Source organism: Eucyclogobius newberryi, unplaced genomic scaffold (assembly GCF_026437365.1).
Source record: "Eucyclogobius newberryi isolate DKJ021-1_F unplaced genomic scaffold, fEucNew1.0.hap1 SCAF_12, whole genome shotgun sequence".
NCBI classification, from domain to species: domain Eukaryota; kingdom Metazoa; phylum Chordata; class Actinopteri; order Gobiiformes; family Gobiidae; genus Eucyclogobius; species Eucyclogobius newberryi.
In genome coordinates, this window is record NW_027315746.1 from 2512647 (window position 1) to 2539582 (window position 26936).

The following is a 26936-nucleotide window of genomic DNA, read 5'->3' on the forward strand; positions in this document are numbered from 1 at the left end:
GCCCCCTATGTGCTCTCTCTCTCTCTCTTGGTTCTCTCCGCCGGTGCAGTTCCGGGGGCCTTTTCCGTATCACTGACTCGGTGGCTCCTCTGATCTCGGCTGCGGCGCGTTGATATTCGGAGCGTTGCTAGCAGCAGTTAGCCGCAGTTAGCCGCAGTTAGCCGCAGTTAGCCGCAGCGGCGCTAAGCCCCCCCCCCCTCCGGCGCTGAGCTATTCATCGGCACAAGCATGAAAAATGTCATTTCTGAACTATATTTAGCCGTTCTCCGCGCTGCTCCTACAGAACGTGAACAATAAGGAGCCTGATGAGAGCGGCTGCTGAGGGAACAGAGCTTTCACTGCACGAAACACATCATGACACCAGCGATTTATCTAGAGTCCCACGTTTGAGCAGAGAATCAGTGTCACTTTCATCTGCATTCTTCTCTTTTAAACTCCATTTTAGAACGATTATGTGTGTTTTTATCTATATCTGTTGTGATTTTAATGAACCTTTTCCTAATTATCTGGACTATACAGACTCTAAGACATCGGAATGACCTTTTGTCACAAAGACCTCGTCGCTCTTCACTCAAAATGAGAGTAAAGCTTTTAGTTACCATAGTTACACGTTTATTTGGTTGATAATGTATTAAAAATGTCGAATGAATTGTTTGACGCCGACTACTAAAACTATCATTGGTCCCTAAAGTCAGGTCTGTGGAGAGGCAAGCCTAAAGTCAGGTCTGTGGAGAGGCAAGCCTAAAGTCAGGTCTGTGGAGAGGCAAGCCTAAAGTCAGGTCTGTGGAGAGGCAAGCCTAAAGTCAGGTCTGTGGAGAGGCAAGTCTAAAGTCAGGTCTATGGAGAGGCAAGCCTAAAGTCAGGTCTGTGGAGAGGCAAGTCTAAAGTCAGGTCTATGGAGAGGCAAGCCTAAAGTCAGGTCTATGGAGAGGCAAGCCTAAAGTCAGGTCTATGGAGAGGCAAGCCTAAAGTCAGGTCTGTGGAGAGGCAAGCCTAAAGTCAGGTCTATGGAGAGGCAAGTCTAAAGTCAGGTCTATGGAGAGGCAAGCCTAAAGTCAGGTCTATGGAGAGGCAAGTCTAAAGTCAGGTCTATGGAGAGGAAAGCCTAAAGTCAGGTCTGTGGAGAGGCAAGTCTAAAGTCAGGTCTATGGAGAGGCAAGCCTAAAGTCAGGTCTATGGAGAGGCAAGCCTAAAGTCAGGTCTGTGGAGAGGCAAGCCTAAAGTCAGGTCTATGGAGAGGCAAGCCTAAAGTCAGGTCTGTGGAGAGGCAAGTCTAAAGTCAGGTCTATGGAGAGGCAAGTCTAAAGTCAGGTCTATGGAGAGGCAAGTCTAAAGTCAGGTCTGTGGAGAGGCAAGCCTAAAGTCAGGTCTGTGGAGAGGCAAGTCTAAAGTCAGGTCTATGGAGAGGCAAGCCTAAAGTCAGGTCTATGGAGAGGCAAGTCTAAAGTCAGGTCTATGGAGAGGCAAGCCTAAAGTCAGGTCTGTGGAGAGGCAAGTCTAAAGTCAGGTCTATGGAGAGGCAAGCCTAAAGTCAGGTCTATGGAGAGGCAAGCCTAAAGTCAGGTCTGTGGAGAGGCAAGTCTAAAGTCAGGTCTATGGAGAGGCAAGTCTAAAGTCAGGTCTATGGAGAGGCAAGTCTAAAGTCAGGTCTATGGAGAGGCAAGCCTAAAGTCAGGTCTATGGAGAGGCAAGCCTAAAGTCAGGTCTGTGGAGAGGCAAGCCTAAAGTCAGGTCTATGGAGAGGCAAGCCTAAAGTCAGGTCTATGGAGAGGCAAGGCTAAAGTCAGGTCTATGGAGAGGCAAGCCTAAAGTCAGGTCTATGGAGAGGCAAGTCTAAAGTCAGGTCTATGGAGAGGCAAGTCTAAAGTCAGGTCTATGGAGAGGCAAGCCTAAAGTCAGGTCTATGGAGAGGCAAGCCTAAAGTCAGGTCTGTGGAGAGGCAAGCCTAAAGTCAGGTCTATGGAGAGACAAGCCTAAAGTCAGGTCTATGGAGAGGCAAGCCTAAAGTCAGGTCTATGGAGAGGCAAGTCTAAAGTCAGGTCTATGGAGAGGCAAGCCTAAAGTCAGGTCTATGGAGAGACAAGCCTAAAGTCAGGTCTATGGAGAGGCAAGCCTAAAGTCAGGTCTATGGAGAGGCAAGCCTAAAGTCAGGTCTATGGAGAGGCAAGTCTAAAGTCAGGTCTATGGAGAGGCAAGTCTAAAGTCAGGTCTATGGAGAGGCAAGCCTAAAGTCAGGTCTATGGAGAGGCAAGCCTAAAGTCAGGTCTGTGGAGAGGCAAGCCTAAAGTCAGGTCTATGGAGAGACAAGCCTAAAGTCAGGTCTATGGAGAGGCAAGCCTAAAGTCAGGTCTATGGAGAGGCAAGTCTAAAGTCAGGTCTATGGAGAGGCAAGCCTAAAGTCAGGTCTATGGAGAGACAAGCCTAAAGTCAGGTCTATGGAGAGGCAAGCCTAAAGTCAGGTCTATGGAGAGGCAAGCTGATGACTTGTCTTTAGCTGGAATGTTCCGCGCTGGGGCTTTACGTGAGTGTAAAATGAGCCCTCTCTCTCTCTCCGTCTCTACAGTATCGTCCTGCATCACCACCTACAAGAAGACCCCGCCCCCGGTGCCCCCCCGAACCTCCACCTGCTCCACCTCCAAGCCCTTCATCTCCATCACCGCCCAGAGCAGCACTGAGTCGGCCCAGGTATGACCTCTGACCCCTGGCCTCGGCACAAGGCTCCGGCATTGTCCGATTTGGCTCCTTCTTCTTGTAACTTCTTTTATTTGTTTGTTGAACTTTTTTCCACGAGAGTTTATTCTTAGTCGGCTTTACATCTGAAAACAGACTTCGCTTTCCCACGTCTGTTTGTAACTGTTTGATTACGTATCATCAGTGAAACAGTTTTAACTTTGTTTAGTGGGAAAATACCTGTTGTAAATGTAAATGACCCTTTTACACTGATCAAGAGGCAGTTTGTACTGAAGAGTTTAAAAATGTGTAGAATATGACAGGAAATACACACTGTACACGCCACAAACACGTTCATCTGACCCTTAACCGGCAAGAACCAACAGAAGTACAAAATAAAGGTGTTCTCATGTATTTATTTTTGATCAAACATGATTTCTGTGACAGTAGAGAAGCTTTGGCCCAGTCCGCCACACGGTTGCTAGGGAACAGCCATGGCGTTCCCTCGTACGATGTCATGATTCAAAGTCAGGACTTGTCACTGTAGCAAGTATCTGGGCATGCGCAGTTTGAAAAACGGTGCCAAATCGGCCAATTACCGGGTCTATCGGGGTCTCATATGTGAACAGGACGCGTACATGGAGGAGGAGGGGCCACGCGGAGACATGACCATCCAATCAGGACTCTCCAACTCCACCGAGAGCATCGACAGCATGAAGGCCCTCACCGCCGCCATCGAGGCCGCCAATGCCCAGGTACGAGCCCAACTTCTGCATGTTCTGCCTGTGTCGCTGTGGCCGGGGCGTGGCCATCGGACAAACGCTCCATCCAAAAGTCATTTTCAATCTGATGTATAGTTTCCTGAGTTGCAACGGAAACTCGCCGCCGCGCCCGTTTTTACAAGTCTGACGGTTTCACTTGTGCAACTTGGGTCACCGAGGCCCATTGAAGTCCGCCCGCCTCCACCTCAGAGCTGTCAAGAAACTCCTCGGCATTCAGGGAGGTCTCATACGGCTGTTGTAGACTGAGGGGAGGTTGTATAGCACACCAACAACTTTTGACACCACTTTGTAATAACTACACCTTAATTAGGCTTAATAAAGCGTGAACAAAGACTTTGATCAAGACTTATTCAGGTTAATAACTACTTAATTAGGCTTAATAAAGCATGAACAAAGACTTTGATTAAGACTTATTCAGGTTAATAACTACTTAATTAGGCTTAATAAAGCATGAACAAAGACTTTGATTAAGACTTATTCAGGTTAATAACTACTTAATTAGCCCTAATAAAGCATGAACAAAGACTTTGATCAAGACTTACTCAGGTTAATAACTACTTAATTAGCCGTAACAAAGCATGAACAAAGACTTTGATTAAGACTTATTCAGGTTAATAACTACTTAATTAGCCTTAATAAAGCATGAACAAAGACTTTGATTAAGACTTATTCAGGTTAATAACTACTTAATTAGCCTTAATAAGGCATGAACAAAGACTTTGATTAAGACTTATTCAGGTTAATAACTACTTAATTAGGCTTAATAAAGCATGAACAAAGACTTTGATTAAGACTTATTCAGGTTAATAACTACTTAATTAGCCCTAATAAAGCATGAACAAAGACTTTGATTAAGACTTATTCAGGTTAATAACTACTTAATTAGCCCTAATAAAGCATGAACAAAGACTTTGATCAAGACTTATTCAGGTTAATAACTACTTAATTAGCCTTAATAAAGCGTGAACAAAGACTTTGATTAAGACTTATTCAGGTTAATAACTACTTAATTAGCCCTAATAAAGCGTGAACAAAGACTTTGATCAAGACTTATTCAGGTTAATAACTACTTAATTAGCCTTAATAAAGCATGAACAAAGACTTTGATCAAGACTTATTCAGGTTAATAACTACTTAATTAGCCTTAATAAAGCATGAACAAAGACTTTGATCAAGACTTATTCAGGTTAATAACTACTTAATTAGCCTTAATAAAGCATGAACAAAGACTTTGATCAAGACTTATTCAGGTTAATAACTACTTAATTAGCCTTAATAAAGCATGAACAAAGACTTTGATCAAGACTTATTCAGGTTAATAACTACTTAATTAGCCTTAATAAAGCATGAACAAAGACTTTGATCAAGACTTATTCAGGTTAATAACTACTTAATTAGCCTTAATAAAGCATGAACAAAGACTTTGATCAAGACTTATTCAAAAGCATGAACAAAGACTTTGATTAAGACCTATTCAGGTTAATAACTACTTAATTAGGTAGTGATGGTTCAGGTGCTTATTAAGTTCTAACTAAGCCTAAATCATGCTTAATAAACTATTTGTTATTACTCTTTATTGGGGCTGTTGAAGGTGCGGTTATTGTAAAGCGTCATGCTCGTGTTGTCATCTTTAAACTATACACTTTAAGTCAGCATATGACCGTGAAAGAACTTTAAAGAAGTTATTTGCAGAGCGTCATTGTTAAGGTCCCACTGCCCTTCGCAATCGAGTCGGAGCGGAAGAAAAGTAAGAAAGTAATAAACTCTGCAAACATACGCCGACGGAGAACTCTTTTATGAGCAGAGTTTTAAACTTCCGGCGTCTCTCGGGGTGAGACTCCGCCCCCCCCCCGCCGCGCTCCAGTCCGAGGAGCTGGAGCGTGATGCATGAGCAGTGTAGAATCTGGGGCAATGGGACAGGACTCTCTCTTTGTGCAGAAAGAGGTTAGTGGAGATGTGGGGCTGTGTCCAGTGCTTCATCATCACAGAATCAGCAAACGCACAATTTGTTTTTATTTTATTTTTATCAACCTTAGACAGTACAATAAAAAGCCAAACGGGTTTAGCATATTCTGCAGACTTGACTTTGTAGTGCTGACCGTGTTATAACACTGTTCCTTCATCAGACAAAAAACTGGATTTGTCGGTGTCATACCTCATTTGTCCAGTTGGGTTCAATTGTAGAAAAATATTAAATTTTATCATCTGGACTCATCTGTGAATCAAGACCAGGAACTCAGATATTTATCCTACTCCGAGTAGGCCCTACCCACAGGGCGGGACCTCCTTATAAAAGGTGTTTTTGGTTTCACCATAAACTTAACCTCTTTGTTTACTATCAAACTAGCCCCTTTGTTTCATATCAGTCCTTTAATAGGCTATCAGCCTCCTATTGTTACCTGGCTCACTCTTTCTCTCCTCCTTGAGTCCCTGAATAGCATCCGAATACCAAAGGATTAAATGAATTCTTTGCCTCAAAAATTATACAAAACATACCCTATATAAATCCATGAAATAAGGTGGTTTAATTTTTTTACAAATTTATTAAAAATGAAAAAAGCACATGTTCTTTTGCTTCTTTTGTTCGATACTTTGATGAAGCTTGTTTGGCACTAATCACAGCCTCAAGTCTTTGTGGGTTTAACACTACAAACTCACTCTCCTGTTTGTGCTGCAGTTTGTCCCATTCTTCTTTGCCGAACCTTTGACCTTTGACCTTCTCCTCACGATCGACCTCTTGTGTTTCCGTCAGGTGCACGGTCCGGCCAGTCAGCACATCAGTAATCACCACGCCCCGGTGAAGGTGAGCCACAGCCAGCACAGCGGCCACCAGCCCCTCCAGCCCCACCACTCCCACCCCTCGCACGCCTCGCACCCGCCCCTCGGACCGCACCTGTCCCACGGCCACGCCCACCACCAACACGGCTCCTCCCACCAACAGCAGCACGGCTCCTCGCATCAGCACGGCTCCTCCCATCAACACCACATTTCCTCCCATCAGCAGCAACACGGCTCCTCCCATCAGCAGCAACACGGCTCCTCCCATCAACAACAACACGGCTCCTCCCATCAACAACAACACGGCTCCTCCCATCAACAACAACACGGCTCCTCCCATCAACAACAACACGGCTCCTCCCATCAGCAGCAACACGTCTCCTCCCATCACCAACAGTCGGGCCAATCGCACCACTCCCACGGCTCGCACAGCTCCGCCCCTCACTCCCACGGCCCCGCCCACCCGGCTCACTCTCACGGCTCTCATCATGGCCTCCAGAGCCACGGCCCGGCGGTCATGAGCAGAGGATCCATGGTGGACGAGCAGGACGACTACAGGAAGGACACGCTGAGGAAGGGCAAGTGCCTCTCCATCGGGATCCAGGTTTGTGCGCCGATCTTCAGCTTTTCAGGGCACGATGGCCGCCCCCCCGCGAGCAGCTAGCTCAGCGTTGTGCTAATGAGATGTGCAGGTTTTTTCATTGCATATGTGATTTGTCATTTTGACTTTATTTGGTGTGTTTATACCTGTCGTACATATAAATGATAGTTTTACACCAATCGAGCAGGTATTTGTGGAGAAAAAGTTTGAAAATCTGGAGTAAATGACAGGAAGTGACATCACACCAGGGACACTCATACAGGAAGTGACATCACACCAGGGACACTCATACAGGAAGTGACATCACACCAGGGACACTCATACAGGAAGTGACATCACACCAGGGACACTCATACAGGAAGTGACATCACACCAGGGACACTCATACAGGAAGTGACATCACACCAGGGACACTCATACAGGAAGTGACATCACACCAGGGACACTCATTCCAGTTCCAAGTTCCAAGTTTATGCAGAATTTACACAAAATAAAAAACTTTTTTGCTCATCTCCCGTGACATTTAAGTGTTCCTCGGGTGTGGCTCTGGTTGCCGTCGGTGACCGTCTGTGTGTCTCGACAGGTGGACGGGCCAGACGACGGCCCCGACCCCGACGACCCGTCCAAGTTCACCTCTGTGGGGATCCAGGTGGAGGACGACCGAGGGTGAGGCGCAAAGACGTGAACCGTGTGTCAAGAACGTGTGTCGTGAACGTGTGTCGAGAACGTGTGTCGTGAACGTGTGTCGTGAACGTGTGTCGTGAACGTGTGTCGTGAACGTGTGTCGGGAACGTGTGTCGGGAACGTGTGTCGTGAACGTGTGTCGTGAACGTGTGTCGAGAACGTGTGTCGTGAACGTGTGTCGGGAACGTGTGTCGTGAACGTGTGTCGAGAACGTGTGTCGGGAACGTGTGTCGTGAACGTGTGTCGTGAACGTGTGTCGGGAACGTGTGTCGAGAACGTGTGTCGGGAACGTGTGTCGTGAACGTGTGTCGTGAACGTGTGTCGAGAACGTGTGTCGTGAACGTGTGTCGTGAACGTGTGTCGGGAACGTGTGTCGTGAACGTGTGTCGAGAACGTGTGTCGTGAACGTGTGTCGGGAACGTGTGTCGTGAACGTGTGTCGAGAACGTGTGTCGGGAACGTGTGTCGAGAACGTGTGTCGTGAACGTGTGTCGGGAACGTGTGTCGGGAACGTGTGTCGAGAACGTGTGTCGTGAACGTGTGTCGTGAACGTGTGTCGAGAACGTGTGTCGTGAACGTGTGTCGTGAACGTGTGTCGGGAACGTGTGTCGAGAACGTGTGTCGTGAACGTGTGTCGTGAACGTGTGTCGGGAACGTGTGTCGTGAACGTGTGTCGGGAACGTGTGTCGTGAACGTGTGTCGTGAACGTGTGTCGTGAACGTGTGTCGAGAACGTGTGTCGTGAACGTGTGTCGTGAACGTGTGTCGGGAACGTGTGTCGTGAACGTGTGTCGTGAACGTGTGTCGGGAACGTGTGTCGTGAACGTGTGTCGTGAACGTGTGTCGTGAACGTGTGTCGAGAACGTGTGTCGTGAACGTGTGTCGGGAACGTGTGTCGTGAACGTGTGTCGTGAACGTGTGTCGTGAACGTGTGTCGAGAACGTGTGTCGTGAACGTGTGTCGGGAACGTGTGTCGTGAACGTGTGTCGTGAACGTGTGTCGTGAACGTGTGTCGTGAACGTGTGTCGGGAACGTGTGTCGTGAACGTGTGTCGTGAACGTGTGTCGAGAACGTGTGTCGTGAACGTGTGTCTTGAACGTGTGTCGAGAACGTGTGTCGTGAACGTGTGTCGGGAACGTGTGTCGTGAACGTGTGTCGTGAACGTGTGTCGTGAACGTGTGTCGTGAACGTGTGTCGTGAACGTGTGTCGAGAACGTGTGTCGTGAACGTGTGTCGTGAACGTGTGTCGAGAACGTGTGTCGTGAACGTGTGTCGGGAACGTGTGTCGTGAACGTGTGTCGTGAACGTGTGTCGAGAACGTGTGTCGTGAACGTGTGTCTTGAACGTGTGTCGAGAACGTGTGTCGTGAACGTGTGTCGGGAACGTGTGTCGTGAACGTGTGTCGTGAACGTGTGTCGAGAACGTGTGTCGTGAACGTGTGTCGTGAACGTGTGTCGGGAACGTGTGTCGTGAACGTGTGTCGTGAACGTGTGTCGAGAACGTGTGTCGTGAACGTGTGTCTTGAACGTGTGTCGAGAACGTGTGTCGGGAACGTGTGTCGTGAACGTGTGTCGTGAACGTGTGTCGAGAACGTGTGTCGTGAACGTGTGTCGTGAACGTGTGTCGTGAACGTGTGTCGTGAACGTGTGTCGTGAACGTGTGTCGAGAACGTGTGTCGTGAACGTGTGTCTTGAACGTGTGTCGAGAACGTGTGTCGTGAACGTGTGTCGGGAACGTGTGTCGTGAACGTGTGTCGGGAACGTGTGTCGTGAACGTGTGTCGAGAACGTTTGTCGTGAACGTGTGTCGAGAACGTGTGTCGAGAACGTGTGTCGTGAACGTGTGTCGTGAACGTGTGTCGTGAACGTGTGTCGAGAACGTGTGTCGTGAACGTGTGTCGGGAACGTGTGTCGTGAACGTGTGTCGAGAACGTGTGTCGAGAACGTGTGTCGTGAACGTGTGTCGGGAACGTGTGTCGTGAACGTGTGTCGTGAACGTGTGTCGGGAACGTGTGTCGGGAACGTGTGTCGTGAACGTGTGTCGTGAACGTGTGTCGAGAACGTGTGTCGTGAACGTGTGTCGTGAACGTATGTCGTGAACGTGTGTCGTGAACGTGTGTCGTGAACGTGTGTCGTGAACGTGTGTCGAGAACGTGTGTCGTGAACGTGTGTCGGGAACGTGTGTCGTGAACGTGTGTCGTGAACGTGTGTCGAGAACGTGTGTCGAGAACGTGTGTCGTGAACGTGTGTCTTGAACGTGTGTCGAGAACGTGTGTCGGGAACGTGTGTCGTGAACGTGTGTCGTGAACGTGTGTCGAGAACGTGTGTCGTGAACGTGTGTCGTGAACGTGTGTCGTGAACGTGTGTCGTGAACGTGTGTCGTGAACGTGTGTCGAGAACGTGTGTCGTGAACGTGTGTCTTGAACGTGTGTCGAGAACGTGTGTCGGGAACGTGTGTCGTGAACGTGTGTCGTGAACGTGTGTCGTGAACGTGTGTCGGGAACGTGTGTCGTGAACGTGTGTCGTGAACGTGTGTCGAGAACGTGTGTCGTGAACGTGTGTCGTGAACGTGTGTCGTGAACGTGTGTCGAGAACGTGTGTCGTGAACGTGTGTCTTGAACGTGTGTCGAGAACGTGTGTCGTGAACGTGTGTCGGGAACGTGTGTCGTGAACGTGTGTCGGGAACGTGTGTCGTGAACGTGTGTCGTGAACGTGTGTCGTGAACGTGTGTCGTGAACGTGTGTCGTGAACGTGTGTCGAGAACGTGTGTCGTGAACGTGTGTCGTGAACGTGTGTCGAGAACGTGTGTCGTGAACGTGTGTCGTGAACGTGTGTCGTGAACGTGTGTCGAGAACGTGTGTCGTGAACGTGTGTCTTGAACGTGTGTCGAGAACGTGTGTCGTGAACGTGTGTCGGGAACGTGTGTCGTGAACGTGTGTCGTGAACGTGTGTCGAGAACGTGTGTCGTGAACGTGTGTCGTGAACGTGTGTCGGGAACGTGTGTCGTGAACGTGTGTCGTGAACGTGTGTCGAGAACGTGTGTCGTGAACGTGTGTCTTGAACGTGTGTCGAGAACGTGTGTCGGGAACGTGTGTCGTGAACGTGTGTCGTGAACGTGTGTCGAGAACGTGTGTCGTGAACGTGTGTCGTGAACGTGTGTCGTGAACGTGTGTCGTGAACGTGTGTCGAGAACGTGTGTCGTGAACGTGTGTCTTGAACGTGTGTCGAGAACGTGTGTCGTGAACGTGTGTCGGGAACGTGTGTCGTGAACGTGTGTCGTGAACGTGTGTCGGGAACGTGTGTCGTGAACGTGTGTCGAGAACGTTTGTCGTGAACGTGTGTCGAGAACGTGTGTCGTGAACGTATGTCGTGAACGTGTGTCGTGAACGTGTGTCGTGAACGTGTGTCGTGAACGTGTGTCGAGAACGTGTGTCGTGAACGTGTGTCGGGAACGTGTGTCGTGAACGTGTGTCGTGAACGTGTGTCGAGAACGTGTGTCGAGAACGTGTGTCGTGAACGTGTGTCTTGAACGTGTGTCGAGAACGTGTGTCGGGAACGTGTGTCGAGAACGTGTGTCGGGAACGTGTGTCGTGAACGTGTGTCGTGAACGTGTGTCGAGAACGTGTGTCGTGAACGTGTGTCGTGAACGTGTGTCGTGAACGTGTGTCGTGAACGTGTGTCGTGAACGTGTGTCTTGAACGTGTGTCGAGAACGTGTGTCGGGAACGTGTGTCGTGAACGTGTGTCGTGAACGTGTGTCGTGAACGTGTGTCGGGAACGTGTGTCGTGAACGTGTGTCGTGAACGTGTGTCGAGAACGTGTGTCGTGAACGTGTGTCGTGAACGTGTGTCGTGAACGTGTGTCGTGAACGTGTGTCGGGAACGTGTGTCGTGAACGTGTGTCGGGAACGTGTGTCGTGAACGTGTGTCGTGAACGTGTGTCGTGAACGTGTGTCGGGAACGTGTGTCGGGAACGTGTGTCGGGAACGTGTGTCGTGAACGTGTGTCGTGAACGTGTGTCGGGAACGTGTGTCGGGAACGTGTGTCGTGAACGTGTGTCGTGAACGTGTGTCGTGAACGTGTGTCGTGAACGTGTGTCGGGAACGTGTGTCGAGAACGTGTGTCGGGAACGTGTGTCGTGAACGTGTGTCGTGAACGTGTGTCGTGAACGTGTGTCGTGAACGTGTGTCGTGAACGTGTGTCATGAACGTGTGTCGAGAACGTGTGTCGAGAACGTGTGTCGTGAACGTGTGTCGAGAACGTGTGTCGTGAACGTGTGTCGAGAACGTGTGTCGTGAACGTGTGTCGGGAACGTGTGTCGGGAACGTGTGTCGAGAACGTGTGTCGTGAACGTGTGTCGTGAACGTGTGTCGTGAACGTGTGTCGAGAACGTGTGTCGAGAACGTGTGTCGTGAACGTGTGTCGTGAACGTGTGTCGGGAACGTGTGTCGAGAACGTGTGTCGTGAACGTGTGTCGTGAACGTGTGTCGTGAACGTGTGTCGAGAACGTGTGTCGTGAACGTGTGTCGTGAACGTGTGTCGAGAACGTGTGTCGTGAACGTGTGTCGGGAACGTGTGTCGGGAACGTGTGTCGGGAACGTGTGTCGTGAACGTGTGTCGTGAACGTGTGTCGTGAACGTGTGTCGGGAACGTGTGTCGTGAACGTGTGTCGTGAACGTGTGTCGAGAACGTGTGTCGTGAACGTGTGTCTTGAACGTGTGTCGAGAACGTGTGTCGTGAACGTGTGTCGGGAACGTGTGTCGTGAACGTGTGTCGTGAACGTGTGTCGAGAACGTGTGTCGTGAACGTGTGTCTTGAACGTGTGTCGAGAACGTGTGTCGTGAACGTGTGTCGGGAACGTGTGTCGTGAACGTGTGTCGTGAACGTGTGTCGAGAACGTGTGTCGTGAACGTGTGTCGTGAACGTGTGTCGGGAACGTGTGTCGTGAACGTGTGTCGTGAACGTGTGTCGAGAACGTGTGTCGTGAACGTGTGTCTTGAACGTGTGTCGAGAACGTGTGTCGGGAACGTGTGTCGTGAACGTGTGTCGTGAACGTGTGTCGAGAACGTGTGTCGTGAACGTGTGTCGTGAACGTGTGTCGTGAACGTGTGTCGTGAACGTGTGTCGTGAACGTGTGTCGAGAACGTGTGTCGAGAACGTGTGTCGTGAACGTGTGTCGGGAACGTGTGTCGTGAACGTGTGTCGTGAACGTGTGTCGAGAACGTGTGTCGTGAACGTGTGTCTTGAACGTGTGTCGAGAACGTGTGTCGTGAACGTGTGTCGGGAACGTGTGTCGTGAACGTGTGTCGTGAACGTGTGTCGAGAACGTGTGTCGTGAACGTGTGTCGTGAACGTGTGTCGGGAACGTGTGTCGTGAACGTGTGTCGTGAACGTGTGTCGAGAACGTGTGTCGTGAACGTGTGTCTTGAACGTGTGTCGAGAACGTGTGTCGTGAACGTGTGTCGGGAACGTGTGTCGTGAACGTGTGTCTTGAACGTGTGTCGAGAACGTGTGTCGTGAACGTGTGTCGGGAACGTGTGTCGTGAACGTGTGTCGTGAACGTGTGTCGGGAACGTGTGTCGTGAACGTGTGTCGAGAACGTTTGTCGTGAACGTGTGTCGAGAACGTGTGTCGTGAACGTGTGTCGTGAACGTGTGTCGTGAACGTGTGTCGTGAACGTGTGTCGAGAACGTGTGTCGAGAACGTGTGTCGTGAACGTGTGTCGGGAACGTGTGTCGTGAACGTGTGTCGTGAACGTGTGTCGAGAACGTGTGTCGAGAACGTGTGTCGTGAACGTGTGTCTTGAACGTGTGTCGAGAACGTGTGTCGTGAACGTGTGTCGTGAACGTGTGTCGAGAACGTGTGTCGTGAACGTGTGTCGTGAACGTGTGTCGGGAACGTGTGTCGAGAACGTGTGTCGTGAACGTGTGTCGTGAACGTGTGTCGTGAACGTGTGTCGAGAACGTGTGTCGTGAACGTGTGTCGTGAACGTGTGTCGAGAACGTGTGTCGTGAACGTGTGTCGGGAACGTGTGTCGTGAACGTGTGTCGTGAACGTGTGTCGTGAACGTGTGTCGGGAACGTGTGTCGTGAACGTGTGTCGTGAACGTGTGTCGAGAACGTGTGTCGTGAACGTGTGTCTTGAACGTGTGTCGTGAACGTGTGTCGGGAACGTATGTCGTGAACGTGTGTCGAGAACGTGTGTCGTGAACGTGTGTCTTGAACGTGTGTCGGGAACGTGTGTCGTGAACGTGTGTCGGGAACGTGTGTCGTGAACGTGTGTCGTGAACGTGTGTCGAGAACGTGTGTCGTGAACGTGTGTCGGGAACGTGTGTCGTGAACGTGTGTCGTGAACGTGTGTCGAGAACGTGTGTCGTGAACGTGTGTCATGAACGTGTGCCGCAGTCCCCCCCTGCTCGGCACAGTCCCCCTGCTCGTCGTCATGGAGACAGACGAGTTTAATACCGTACCGGGGAATATTCCAAGCGAATCCCCCACTGAGCGCAAACGTTCGTATCGCGGGATCGTCTGAAACAAATCGAGGCAGGTTTTCATTATCGCCCCCCGAAACCCCGCCCACGCCCCCCGACTTGGTCCCGTCCCCTCTGCGCCGTCGTCCTCGGGGGAAGGGCGCCCGGTCAGAGGGGCGCGGATGACCGACGCCTGTTGTTGGTTTGTCATTGATGTGATGATGCGCAGAAAAGCACTCTTTCTGACTCACTTCCTGTTGCCAAGTAATGGTGGGTCACAATCCGCCCACTCAGCCGCGAGCGCCGACGCCTTCTCTCTCTCCTCTCTCCTTTCTCTCTCTCCTCTCTCCTTTCTCTCTCTCCTCTCTCCTTCCTCTCTCCTCTAATTTCCCTCCTCCCTCTCTTCTCTCTCTTCTCTCTCTTTCTCCTTTCTTGATCTCCTTTCTCATCTAGCTTCTCCCTTCTCTCTCTCCTCTATATTCGTTTTTCTCTCTCCTTTCTCCTTCCTCTCTCCTCTAACTTATCCCTTCTCTCTCTCCTCTCTCCTTTCGCTTTCCTCTAAATTCTCCTTCCTCTCTCCTCTATAACTTCTCCCCTCTCTCCTTTCTCTCTCCTCTTTCCCCCTCTCCTCCTCTTCTTTGCTGCCTTTCACTCTCCCTCCTTTGCTTCCTCCCTCTCACTCCCCTCATCTCCCCCTCTTGCTCTTTCTTGTCCATTTCTTCTAGTTCATTCTTCTTCTTCTTCGTCTTCTTCTCTCTCTTAATCTCTCTCCTCCCTCTTGCTCTCCTCTTTCCTCCTTCTTTCCCTCTCTCCTTCGGCCGCCCCACACTTCTCCCTCGTTCCCTCCGGTGTGCGAGCGTTGTGTGTATGAAAGTGTGTGTTTGTCCCTGTAACTCTTGTGCGTCGAAGTGTCGCGTCAATGCAGTGCACTGACTTTAAACGCCGTGACTGGACGGGGCATTTCCTGTGGTCAGCAGTTGTGTGTGTCTGTGTGTGTGTGTGTGTGTGTCTGTGTGTGTCTGTGTGTGTGTGTGTGTGTGTTGCATGTGTGTGTGTTGCGTGTGTTGCATGTGTGTGTGTGTGTGTTGCATGTGTGTGTGTTGCGTGTGTGTGTGTGTGTGTCTGTGTCTGTGTGTGTGTGTGTGTGTGTGTGTTTGTGTCTGTGTGTGTGTGTGTTGCATGTGTGTGTGTTGCATGTGTGTGTGTGTGTGTGTGTGTGTTGCATGTGTGTGTGTTGCGTGTGTTGCATGTGTGTGTGTGTTGCATGTGTGTGTGTGTGTGTGTGTGTTGCATGTGTGTGTGTGTGTGTGTGTGTTGAATGTGTGTGTGTGTGTGTGTGTTGCATGGGTGTGTGTGTGTGTGTGTGTGTGTTGCATGTGTGTGTGTGTGTGTGTTGCATGTGTGTGTGTGTGTGTGTGTGTGTTGAATGTGTGTGTGTGTGTGTGTGTGTGTGTGTGTGTTGCATGTGTGTGTGTGTGTGTGTGTGTGTGTGTGTTGCATGTGTGTGTGTGTGTGTGTGTTGCATGTGTGTGTGTGTGTGTGTCTGGTAGATATAACTTGTATAACGTCAGTGGATGGTTGCTATGAGATGCTGCTGTTGTACTGACCTGTTACTCCCCCTGCTGGTCAGGTACCGCCGGTTCCAGCGCTCCAACAGCGTGACGACGGCGGTGCAGGTAAAAACATGGCCAGGTTTTGTCTGATGTCTGACTTTGTGCGTCTCTTTCCCAACAGCAAACGACTTTTCATGTGCTTTTGATTCAAACGTTCTGGCTCGTGGTCAGCGAAGAGAAGGACAAAATGGAAATGTTAAGCAAAATAGAATTGCAAAAGTCGAAATTAATGCTGTCGATACTTTAACTCAAGCATTAGAAACTTTAATTCTTAATAGCTGATTACTTTTACCTCTTCTATAAGTATAATGTCCTGTCCAGGTGCTTTAGTCCAAGGTTAAAAGTGTTTCTTTTGGTGAATATGTTCTGAAAGAGTGAAAAATAAAGCTGGTCAACTGAAAAACGTCACCACAGAAAAGCTTTTAAACTGTTTTTGTTTCACGCGATACAAGAACGTGTGTTTGTTGTTTTAAGATGTTTGTTTACTCTTCTGTTGCTAGGGGAGACATTATGCAAAGTTCTGACGATTGTCCTTTCTCATTCAGAGTGATTCATGTCTGAGTCGTTCTCCTGCGACTTCCTGTTCTCCCCTCAAAATATTGATACGGCAAAATCAATACCGTATTTTCCGAATAAGTCGCTCCACCAAAAAAACACATATAAGTCTCACTGGAGTATAAGTCGCATTTTATGGGGGGATTTATTTGATTAAACCCAAGACCAAGAACAGACATTTCATCTGTAAATGCAGTTTAAAATAATAACAGATGAGAGAACATGGTGTACGTATGCTAACGCTAACACCTTCAGCTACATGACGTATGCTAACGCTAACACCTTCAGCTACATGACGTATGCTAACGCTAACACCTTCAGCTACATGACGTATGCTAACACCTTCAGCTACATGACGTATGCTAACGCTAACACCTTCAGCTACATGACGTATGCTAACGCTAACACCTTCAGCTACATGACGTATGCTAACGCTAACACCTTCAGCTACATGACGTATGCTAACACCTTCAGCTACATGACGTATGCTAACGCGAACACCTTCAGCTACATGACGTATGCTAACACCTTCAGCTACATGACGTATGCTAACGCTAACACCTTCAGCTACATGAGGCACAGACAGAACTGTGGTAAGTGTCTGGTATGTTAACGTAACATATGAACAGTGATTCAGATAACTATAGCATAAAGAACATGCTAACAAGTTTAGCAAAGCATCAGTTTTACCCCAAATCACTAAATCCATTGAATTCTTCTTCCTCTGTGTCACTTCTAAACAACTCCACAAACTCCAGAGGTAGAGGAAGTGCAGATTCTTCTTCTGCGTCGCTTAGAGCCTAGAGCGCCCTCTTGTGGTTGTCAGTGTGAAAATAATGAATAATATCACATATAAGTCGCACCTCGGCCAAAACTATGAAAAAAGGTGCAACTTATAGTCCGGAAAATACGGTACTTTAAAATGTCCAAAATAAAATATATAAGGTTAATGTATAATGTGCACTTTCCCTGACGTGTCTGGGCCCCTGACGTGCCCGGGCCCCTCACACTTGTCCATGTTGCTTCAGGCTGACCTGGACATCGCGGACCTGCTGGACACTCCTCTGACCTCGGACACAGACCTGGACATTCTGTCGTCGGGTCCCGTCTCCAGACAGTTCTCCAGAGAGTCCAGAGGCTCCAGAGGCTCCAGAGGCTCCAGAGAGTCCAGAGACGCTCCTCCGTCCACCTCCACCGTGAGCATCCAGGGCTCTGGGAACCACTACCACGCCTGTGCCTCAGACGAGTACGACGAGGTGGGCTTCGACCCGTCCATCCTGCCCCCGCCGGACCCCTGGATCGACAGCGTCAACGAGGACACGCTGGACATGGAGTACAGCAGCTCTGCCCTGCTCGAGGTGAGTTTTAGACGTACACACAAGCGCAAGACCAGGACAAGAATTTAAAAAATAATTATAATAACACATTTTTTATTTCATTTTTTATTTTTTTGTTTAAAAATGAAGACCTTCTTTAAATAGGAACAGGGGTTTAAACCTTCCTGTAGTCTATAATGGAATCTTGAATCCCTGGAGAAGTCGACGTCCAGGGCATTCGGATGCTTATCAGGTCCTCAGGGAAGAGAAAGAGAGTGAGTCAGGAACAATAGGAGGCTGATAACACTAGGACTGATAGTAAACAAGAGGCGAGTTTGATAGAAAACATAGAGGTGTAAGTTTCTGTTGAAACAAACAACCTTTTTCTTTTTGTCAGGAGGTCCCGCCCAGTGGGCAGGGCTTACCGCTGAATAGAATAAATATTCGAGTTCCCGGTCTAAATTCCCAGATTGACAATGACTCTTGGATAAGAGTCGAAACGTTTTGTCCAAATGATACAACTGAACCTTTTTCTAAAATAATAAATAAAGCTGCAAGCGGCAGTGATCGGCCCAATCTGCCTCTTTGTGTTACGCCCACTGCCGAGTCCGTGGCACTATCGCACCTTCTCCGTTACTAATATGGGCATTATTGTGGACTGAAAATGCCAATATTTTTGGGAAAAGTTAGCGGCTGCGCCGCACAAAGACCATGAGAGAAACATGCGGATATCTCTTCGTGCTTTTTGCTCCTCAAGATGATTTCCACCAAATTTATGTTCGGTCAGGCCAATGCCCAAGAGTTCATAAAGTATGAAACATGTTCAAATCAGGGATTGGGCGATTTTCCCATTGGAATAACATGGGAGGTTTTGGCCATCACTACGGCAACGCTGTAACTAATATGACATGGGTCTGATTGACTCTTTTGTCTTTCCATGTGTTATTCTGTGTTATTTTGTGTGTTATTCTGTGTGTTATTCCGTGTGTCGTTCCATGTGTCGTTCCGTGTTTCGTTCCGTGTGATATTCCCGTGTCTTTCCGTGTGCTGTCCGTGCTGTTCCTGAAGGCGGTGCAGAGGTCCGTGTGTCAGAGGGACGGTCGCTGGTTCCTGAAGCTGCTCCAGGCTGAGTCTGAGCGGATGGAGGGCTGGTGCAGACAGATCGAGCAGGACCAGAGGGAGAACGCTCTGCCTGAAGACAGTGAGTTCATTTCACATCCATCACCTTCTTCTGAGTTCTTCTGAGTTCTTCTGAGTTCTTCTGAGTTCTTCTGAGTTCTTCTGAGTTCTTCTGATCTCTGAAGGACTGGAACTGAGATGTCTCTCCCTCTCTCACTTCAGTTCTGGGGAAGATGCGCAGTGCGGTGGGCAGTGCTCAGCTCCTCATGTCTCAGAAGTTCCAACAGTTCAGAGAACTCTGTGAGGAGAACCTGGTGAGTTCTGTTCAAACACATGCATATCCAACATGAGCGTGTCCAACCCTCCATGGAGCTCTGGGTGGTCCTTCAAGGGTTTAAGTACCTCAGGGTCTTCTCGGGGTCTTCTCGGGGTCTTCTCGGGGTCTTCTCGGGGTCTTCTCGGGGTCTTCTCGGGGTCTTCTCAGGGTCTTCTCGGGGTCTTCTCGGGGTCTTCTCGGGGTCTTCTCGGGGTCTTCTCGGGGTCTTCTCGGGGTCTTCTCAGGGTCTTCTCGGGGTCTGCTCAGGGTCTTCTCAGGGTCTTCAGAAAGAGTGAAGGACGGAGCGTGAGATTGACAGTTGGAGCGATGATGCGTCTGCAGTGATGTGGGCGGGGCTGAAGGAGGAGTCGAAATGTGAAGCTCTCGATTCACGTCAGTCTACGTTCTCCCCTCACCGAAGATACAAGCGCTCGAGTTTCCTCCGCATGGGAAGCTGGTCCCTTAGAGCTCTGAGTTGAGCCGCTGCTCTCTCTCTCTCCTCCCTCAGAACCACAGCGTTCATCCTCTTCTCTCTCTCCTCCCTCAGAACCACAGCGTTCATCCTCTTCTCTCTCTTCTCTCTCTCCTCCCTCAGAACCACAGCGTTCATCCTCTTCTCTCTCTTCTCTCTCTCCTCCCTCAGAACCACAGCGTTCATCCTCGCCCTGTGGCCTCAGACTTGGCCGGTTTCTGGGACATGTTGCAGCTCTCCATCGAGAACATCAGCCTGAAGTTTGACGAGCTCCACCAGCTCCGAGCCAACAACTGGAGACCTCTGGAGGTTCCCGACAGGAAGGTACAGCGCCCCCTGTCTGCCCCAGGCTGCTGCTGTCTGTCTGTGCATATGTGTTTGCGCCTAAACCGTCACAGCCAACATGTAGGTCTCACAGAGGTCATGTTGACCGAACAACGATCAAAGGAACTGATATTAGGAAAAACATCTGTAACTATTGAAAAGCACCGCGTTACAGTTTGGTGCATTGTTCATTCACGGTGCGGCTGCTGTTCTGTGTCTGACTTCATTCACGAAACTTCTGCAAACAATCACCAGAAAGAGATGAAGCAGAACAGAGTTTGTCTTCCTCAAAAGGTGGATCTTTATTTACTCGTGCACAGCAAATAATCACTTTCCCTGACAAAGGTTTCTGTCCAATGACACTACACATGTTTTTAAAGGCAGTGACAAACATTGACACGTACGCACGTCATCACAATCAAATCAGCTCCAAAAGAGATAGAACAACCATCACGGGTGCAACGATTCCAGCTATCCCATTCAGAGGTGACCTGACCCTCAATCGGAGGTGACCTGACCCTCAATCGGAGGTGACCTGACCCTCAATCGGAGCTGATCTGACCCTCAATCGGAGCTGATCTGACCCTCAATCGGAGGTGACCTGACCCTCAATCGGAGCTGATCTGACCCTCAATCGGAGCTGATCTGACCCTCAATCGGAGGTGACCTGACACACATTCAGCGTCCTGACCCCATGACTCCACGATGCAGAGTATGGACCACATTTATCAGTAACACATATTCTTATATTCACATGTATCATCTGCACACAGAAAAACAACATAGACACAATGACATGACATGGCCTATTTTCCACTTCACTTCTCAAAGGAACAAGGGTAAAATCTGTGTATAAAGGGTCAGGGTTTCCTGTGGCCCCTCAGAGCGAGCGCCTGCATCTGACCAGCACATTGTGGAGCAGGGGGTCCAGAACAGTCATGACTCTGCCCCACGACATGTCCAGCCTTCTTCATCCTCTCGTCGAGTCTATTTAAGGTTGAAATCTCCCTCTGGAACTTGCAGAACATCTGAAGCAGCGTCAGTCCTGGATGGGTCTTTAGCTCAGCTCCAGAGTTGGTTCTGTTCATGTTCGGGGCCTCTCCTGGTGTGGAGTCTGTCCCTCAGCCTCAGGTCTTCCTCTGGGCCCCGTAACTTTTAACAGACACAAGAACACAGTTAGCATGTAGCGCTAGCCTCCGCTCCTCCAGAGGACCACGCAGAGCCCAGAGCCCGCTGTTCGCTCAGATAAACGCTGAAGAACGTCTGATGTAAACTACGGAAAACTTGTCGCGTGACTTCCAAACCTCTTGCAGTTGCAGCGGACACACGACTTTACGACATTTCACGTCACGGGTCTGTTAGAATCGACACGACAGACGCACAAAGACGATAACAATACATGACAACCACGAGCTCTGGAGCGTGAAGTGCATGTTCGACCTGAATGCTGCCCTCTGCTGCCCTCTGCTGTCTCTGAACAGAACATACATTTATTTGTGTGTGTTTGTGTGTGTGTGTTTGTGTGTGTGTGTGTTTGTGTGTGTGTGTGTGTGTTTTACTCTGGCTGTGGGCGTGGCCTGTAGCTGTGGTCCATCCCATCGGCTGCTCATCGTGCTCATGGTTTCTCCTGTTTTTTGTGTCGACAGTGAAGGCCACTCGCCATGCACCAACTCCACTGCTCTGGCTCTCCATCTAAATGTGCGCTGTCTCCTACCTCCTATGTCCTGGCTCCTGTCTCCTACCTCCCATGTCCTTGTTCCTCTCTCTTACCTCTTATGTCGTAGCTCCTCTTCTACCTTCTTTGTCTTAGCTCCTCTCTCCTATTTCCTATGTCCTAGCTCCTCTCTCTTACCTCATTTGTCCTATTTCCTACCTCTTGTCCTAGCCCCTCTCTCCTCTCCCAAGTCCCCTCTTTCCTGTCTCCTACCTCTTGTCCTGTCTCCTCTTGTCCTGTCTCCTCTCTCCTGTCTCCTACCTCTTGTCCTCTCTCCTCTCTCCTGTCTCCTCTCTCCTGCGTCCTTCTGCTGAGCTGCTGCTGCTTACTGTGTGTGTGTCCATAAACCTTGGCACACGTTTCTTTGTGGACGGAGACGGTTCGTTTCGTATTCTTTCTGTCCCGTGTTTGAGCTGCACCGATCTGTGCCAAACCGCTCCACAGGAAACGTGCTTTGGATCAAATGTGTTTTTCAAGAAACAAACATTGATTGGTGCAAAATCATCCAAACTGGAATGATTGCAAAAGCTGTGTGACTGTTAAATGTGCACAAATATGCAACATAAAGTCTATTGTAAGGCATTGAAAATGTCACATAATTACATGTATAAATTGGAACAAGCTCTGCATCTACTGCATGTATTATCTTTCTTTATTAGTCAATGAATAGATAGATATATCGTTTATTAACCAAAATCATGGATAAATCTCTTTCGCCGGTGCAAAAAGCTTGTTCAAAATGACTGAGAAAATATGCATCATTTACATTCTGTCAACGAGCTCCTCAAAGTGTCAAAGTCTGATCCTAAATTCAGCCTGGTGCAGCTGAAGCCTGTGTGGGACATGAGCGAGAATCATCACAAGACAGAGCTGAATTATGCAAATACAAGACAATACAGAGCTAAATGAGGAAGAGTAAAAGTGTCTGAAATGGAAATGGAGGCAGAGCGATCTCGAACGATCCATTCACGTCAAACGTCATGTGAATTAACGTGTCAGAAGAATGAGCAGCTCATGTGACGGATCTGACAGAACGATTAACAAATGAATAGGTTTCAAAAACTAAAGAAAGTGACACACAGAACGATAAAGATTCTGAAATAAAGTTTTTTTTAATGTGTGCAAACCAGGACTAAATCAGAATTAAACTAGGTCTAAACCAGGTCTAAACCAGGACTAAACCAGGTCTAAACCAGGTCTAATCTAGGTCAAAACCAGGCCTAAACCAGGTCTAAACCAGGTCTAAACCAGGTCTAAACCAGGTCTAAACCAGGTCTAAACCAGGTCTAAACCAGGTCTAAACCAGGTCCAAACTAAGTCCAAACCAGGTCTAAACCAGGTCTAAACCAGGTCTAAACCAGGTCTAAACCAGGTCTAAACCAGGTCTAAACCAGGTCCAAACTAAGTCCAAACCAGGTCTAAACCAGGTCTAAACCAGGACTAAACCAGGTCTAAACCAGGTCTAAACCAGGACTAAACCAGGACTAAACCAGGACTAAACCAGGTCTAAACCAGGTCTAAACCAGGTCTAAACCAGGTCCAAACCAGGTCTAAACCAGGTCTAAACCAGGTCTAAACCAGGACTAAACCAGGACTAAACCAGGACTAAACCAGGTCTAAACCAGGACTAAACCAGGACTAAACCAGGTCCAAACCAGGTCCAAACCAGGTCTAAACCAGGTCTAAACCAGGTCTAAACCAGGACTAAACCAGGTCTAAACCAGGACTAAACCAGGACTAAACCAGGACTAAACCAGGTCTAAACCAGGACTAAACCAGGATTAAACCAGGTCCAAACCAGGTCCAAACCAGGTCTAAACCAGGTCTAAACCAGGTCGATGAATTAAACCAGGACTAAAATCAGGACCATATTGTGTATGTATACGTCTCAAATATGTAGTTCCCTCTGCTGCCAGTAGATGGTGGCCTAAGCTCAGTTTCTCACATGTTTTAAAGCCAGAGACATAAAATTCTTTCTCGTTTTTAGTTGTAAAACATCAAACGCCAAAATAAACTCCCTCTAGAGCTCGATTAAAGGCTAAAAACTGCACATATTCTGCATAACTTTTGTCCTTAAGATTGTCCGGCGTGTTCCGATCCTTGGACACACACACAGTCGCGCTGGTTTGTGCTCTGTTCCTCACCTCTCCCCTGTCCCCTCCCCCTGCCTTCCCCCCTCCCCTCCAGGAGAGACGCCTCCCCCCACCGGTGCCCAAAAAGCCGGGTAAGGGCCCCACGCACCCGCCCCTGGCCCGCGACCGCTCCCTGGAGAGCTCGGACAAGCAGCGGCACGACGCTCGCAAGCGCCTCCTAGCCGCCAAGCGCGCCGCCTCCGTCCGGCAGAACTCCGCCACCGAGAGCGCCGACAGCATCGAGATCTACATCCCCGAGGCGCAGACCAGACTGTAGGGGGCGCCGCGGCACACTGGCACACCTCGCACTGTAACACACGCCACAGAACGGCCAGAGTGGGGCGCTGTTTGCACTCGTCTTTGTGAACCAGGAAGTGCGCGGCGAGTCGGAATTGTGGGTTTTTACCGTTCACGGTGACCGTCGATCACCCGCGGCGGCTCTTTGTCCCGCGGTCGGAGAAAAGGCCCGGCAGGGGACGTATAGACCGGAAAATAAGAAACGTGCAAGACAAAAATGCAAATAAATTACGACAAAGAAGTAAAGCAGCAAAAATAATCTCAGCATTTTACACTAACAGAGAATCTACAGGGACACGTTTTTTTTGGTCAAAATGAGCACATTGTGACACTAAACACGGGACAATATTGACATTTTGTGTCCTGATTATCATGGCCAACATAATTTCTACATCTTGATAGATATTAAACCTAATTCTAAAATTAACGGCTAACTAATGTCCAAAATGCGGCTGTTTTCAGCCCAAACTTAAGCTTAAAATGTATTTATTAGGAATTGACTTTGTTCATGCTTTATTACGGCTCATTAAGGTGTAGTTATTATGAATACAGATTGTCCAATGGCTGATGAGCACTGCTTATACATGCGTTTGCACATCCGGGAACTTGTACAGTAGCAACCGAGTCCGCCATTTTGAAAGGGGCACAACAGCACGTCTGCTACATACGAAATCCAGGAAATATGAGGCCAAAATGCCAAAACCCTGCGTTCTGTAAGGTCATTGTTCTGTAAGGTCATTGTTCTGTAAGGTCATTGCTCTGTTGTCAGACCAAGGAATGAGAGCTTTGTCCTGTACCTTAGTTTGCCGTCTAAAGAATCAAAGTATTCGTAGCTCATGATGCCCTAGAAAAGGACGCAGTCGTGTTGGTTGCTAGTATATCGCATGCCCCTTTCAAAATGGCCGCTATGGGGAAGTCCCGGATATATGACCTCACCGCGAACGCATGTATAACTCGGGACCAATGGCCACGAAGCTTTAAGTCTTTCATTTTAAACAGTCGATCAGCTCCAACTAAAACATTGTCTGAGATTTAAGGCCAGAAAGCCAAACTATCGGCGCGACATTTGGCCCGACCGCTGCATTTGTCCCGGGATGGGTTGCGTCCTGCCGCTGCTCGAGCCCGGCCTTTTCCTCGACCGCCAACAGAGAACGCCGCGGCCAGTTCCCTTTGTTACTGACCGCTCCGTCTGGTTTCAGCCACAGTCAAACAGGGCATTACTCCGACGCTCCGACACGCCGCTGCGTTCACGTTCTCCTCCGTCGCCGTCACGTTCTCCTCCGCCGCCGTCACGTTCCCGGGCCGCGGCGGGTCAAGCGCGGACGCTGCCGGACGCGTACGTCATGGGACTCCAGGCTCAGAGTGACTGTATCCTGCTGAAGTCGCAGTGAGAATGCAGTCACAGAGACGTGGGAAAATGACTAAATTCATCTCTGGCGGGGTTTTTAGCTAAGGAGCGAAACAAATCTGGCGAAGCGCGTTAGCAACAGCCGTTTCCACTTCATCCGCGCGCAAACTTGGATGCAAAAGTACAATTCAATCATGATTTAGACCGTGTTCATCCAGAGAACGTATGTTGCGCTTGTCCAAATGTAGCTTAAATATTCAGATTAAAGTGCTCGGAATATACTTGGAAAACTCCATTTTACAGCAGTTATATTTGGATATTTAAGAGCGAGAGGACACATCACATGCTAATCCTGAAACAAAAGCGTTATTATGAATGGACCTGTATTAAAAACAGTCGAAGAGCGTTTTGTCCCTGAACACACCTCGCGTACAACTGAAACACCGCCCTGAGCAGGACCTGAACGCAGCGCTGTCTATTTACTTTTTGTTCCTCTGGTTTTTTTCACGGTTTTCTCGTTTACGTCGAACTCACAGCCAAATGTGTTGGAAAAGCCATTTTGAAATCCTGCTTCGGACTTTATTAGTACTTTTATACACGTGACCCGAGGCAGGACTTTGATGCGTACTCTTATATTAGAAAGTAAATACTCTCTCACATATTTATGATGTCTCCCTCCCCCTGTACACTTAGACTATAGATGTATTCACAGTAGTTCCCGAGCTAATGTATATGGAGTCTCTATATTTTTAACACAGACGTGGAATCAAGCCTTAGTTGTGGATATATTTGTACAGTGTGCCATATGAATATTCTAATTATTACTCCTCAATCATACTGTGAACACGCATTTTGTACTTTGGAACGTGTCAAATGTCGTTTTTAAGTGTGAAATATCCAAGCAAAAAAAATGAATAAACGAAGCAACGTCAGCGCATCCGGCCGCTCGCGCGAGTCCGACGCGCTCTGCGGCGAGGCGTGTCCATGGACCGCCGGTAATCTGCGAGCGACGTTTCAGGCTCTCCGACGCTCCGGTCACGTTGTGTGCGGCGCTCGAGCCTCCGCCGGTGACGTCGGCGCGTTGCTGGAACACGATTGTCTCGGAAAATGTCGAGATCTTGCTGTTTGTCGACACTTTGAGGTCTGGATCTGGGCCGCGCGTTAAAGCGGAGCCGTCCCAACTGTGGCTCGGGGGCCAAATGCGGCCCGTAGATCTGTATTTGTGGCCCGGCTGAATCGGCACGCACGGTCAGTACCCTCTGCGGCAAACGTAAGCGTCCAAACCTCAAAGCGACAGGCGTAAAAAGCGCGTTTGTGCCGAGCCGTTTTAAGACAGGATGTAATGTGTTAATGCAGTTCTCAGTATTCCATGAACACGCCTTAATTCAGACCAATCGTATTTGGGTTGGGTTTTTTTTTACGAGTTTTCCCACCGTAATCGGGCACATGTCAATCAATCATACTGTAAAAAAAAAAAAAAAAAGTGACATAATTTCAGTGGGATTCCCGAAACGTTCCGAACGCGCTGCCGACGGTTTGGAAACGACGCGACTCAAACGGACAATCTACGTGTTATTTCGTCTGCCCGTTCCTGAAAACTGGGGAAAATACTGTGTCTAGTTTGAAAAATACTCGTACATTCCTTCCGTAGTAGAGCAAGTACACAACGATATCCAAACGTCCCTCTAGGGGGCGCCGCGTGGCTGGTTTGGAAACACTGCCACAGACATTTAACCTTGAAATGAATCACTG

General features: G+C 48.9%; 1 protein-coding gene across 7 annotated transcripts in view; it reads left to right on the forward strand.

The window, feature by feature from the left end:
• Nucleotides 1–23893, forward strand: part of LOC140355925 (disks large-associated protein 1-like) — a 92261-nt gene extending 68368 nt beyond the window's left edge. For 3 of the 7 annotated variants that reach the window (XM_072440577.1, XM_072440582.1, XM_072440580.1), the window contains exons 6-15: nucleotides 2564–2685; nucleotides 3300–3425; nucleotides 6205–6834; nucleotides 7415–7497; nucleotides 15609–15654; nucleotides 17175–17504; nucleotides 18531–18663; nucleotides 18804–18895; nucleotides 19406–19693; nucleotides 23595–23893. In XM_072440577.1, the coding sequence (XP_072296678.1) occupies nucleotides 2564–2685; nucleotides 3300–3425; nucleotides 6205–6834; nucleotides 7415–7497; nucleotides 15609–15654; nucleotides 17175–17504; nucleotides 18531–18663; nucleotides 18804–18895; nucleotides 19406–19693; nucleotides 23595–23816 (2072 nt within the window). In that variant the 3' untranslated portion in view covers nucleotides 23817–23893. The remainder of the gene's footprint in view (nucleotides 1–2563; nucleotides 2686–3299; nucleotides 3426–6204; nucleotides 6835–7414; nucleotides 7498–15608; nucleotides 15655–17174; nucleotides 17505–18530; nucleotides 18664–18803; nucleotides 18896–19405; nucleotides 19694–23594) is intronic. The other 4 variants (XM_072440578.1, XM_072440583.1, XM_072440584.1 and 1 more) reach the window with 4 other exon arrangements.
• Nucleotides 23894–26936: the final 3043 nt, after the last annotated feature.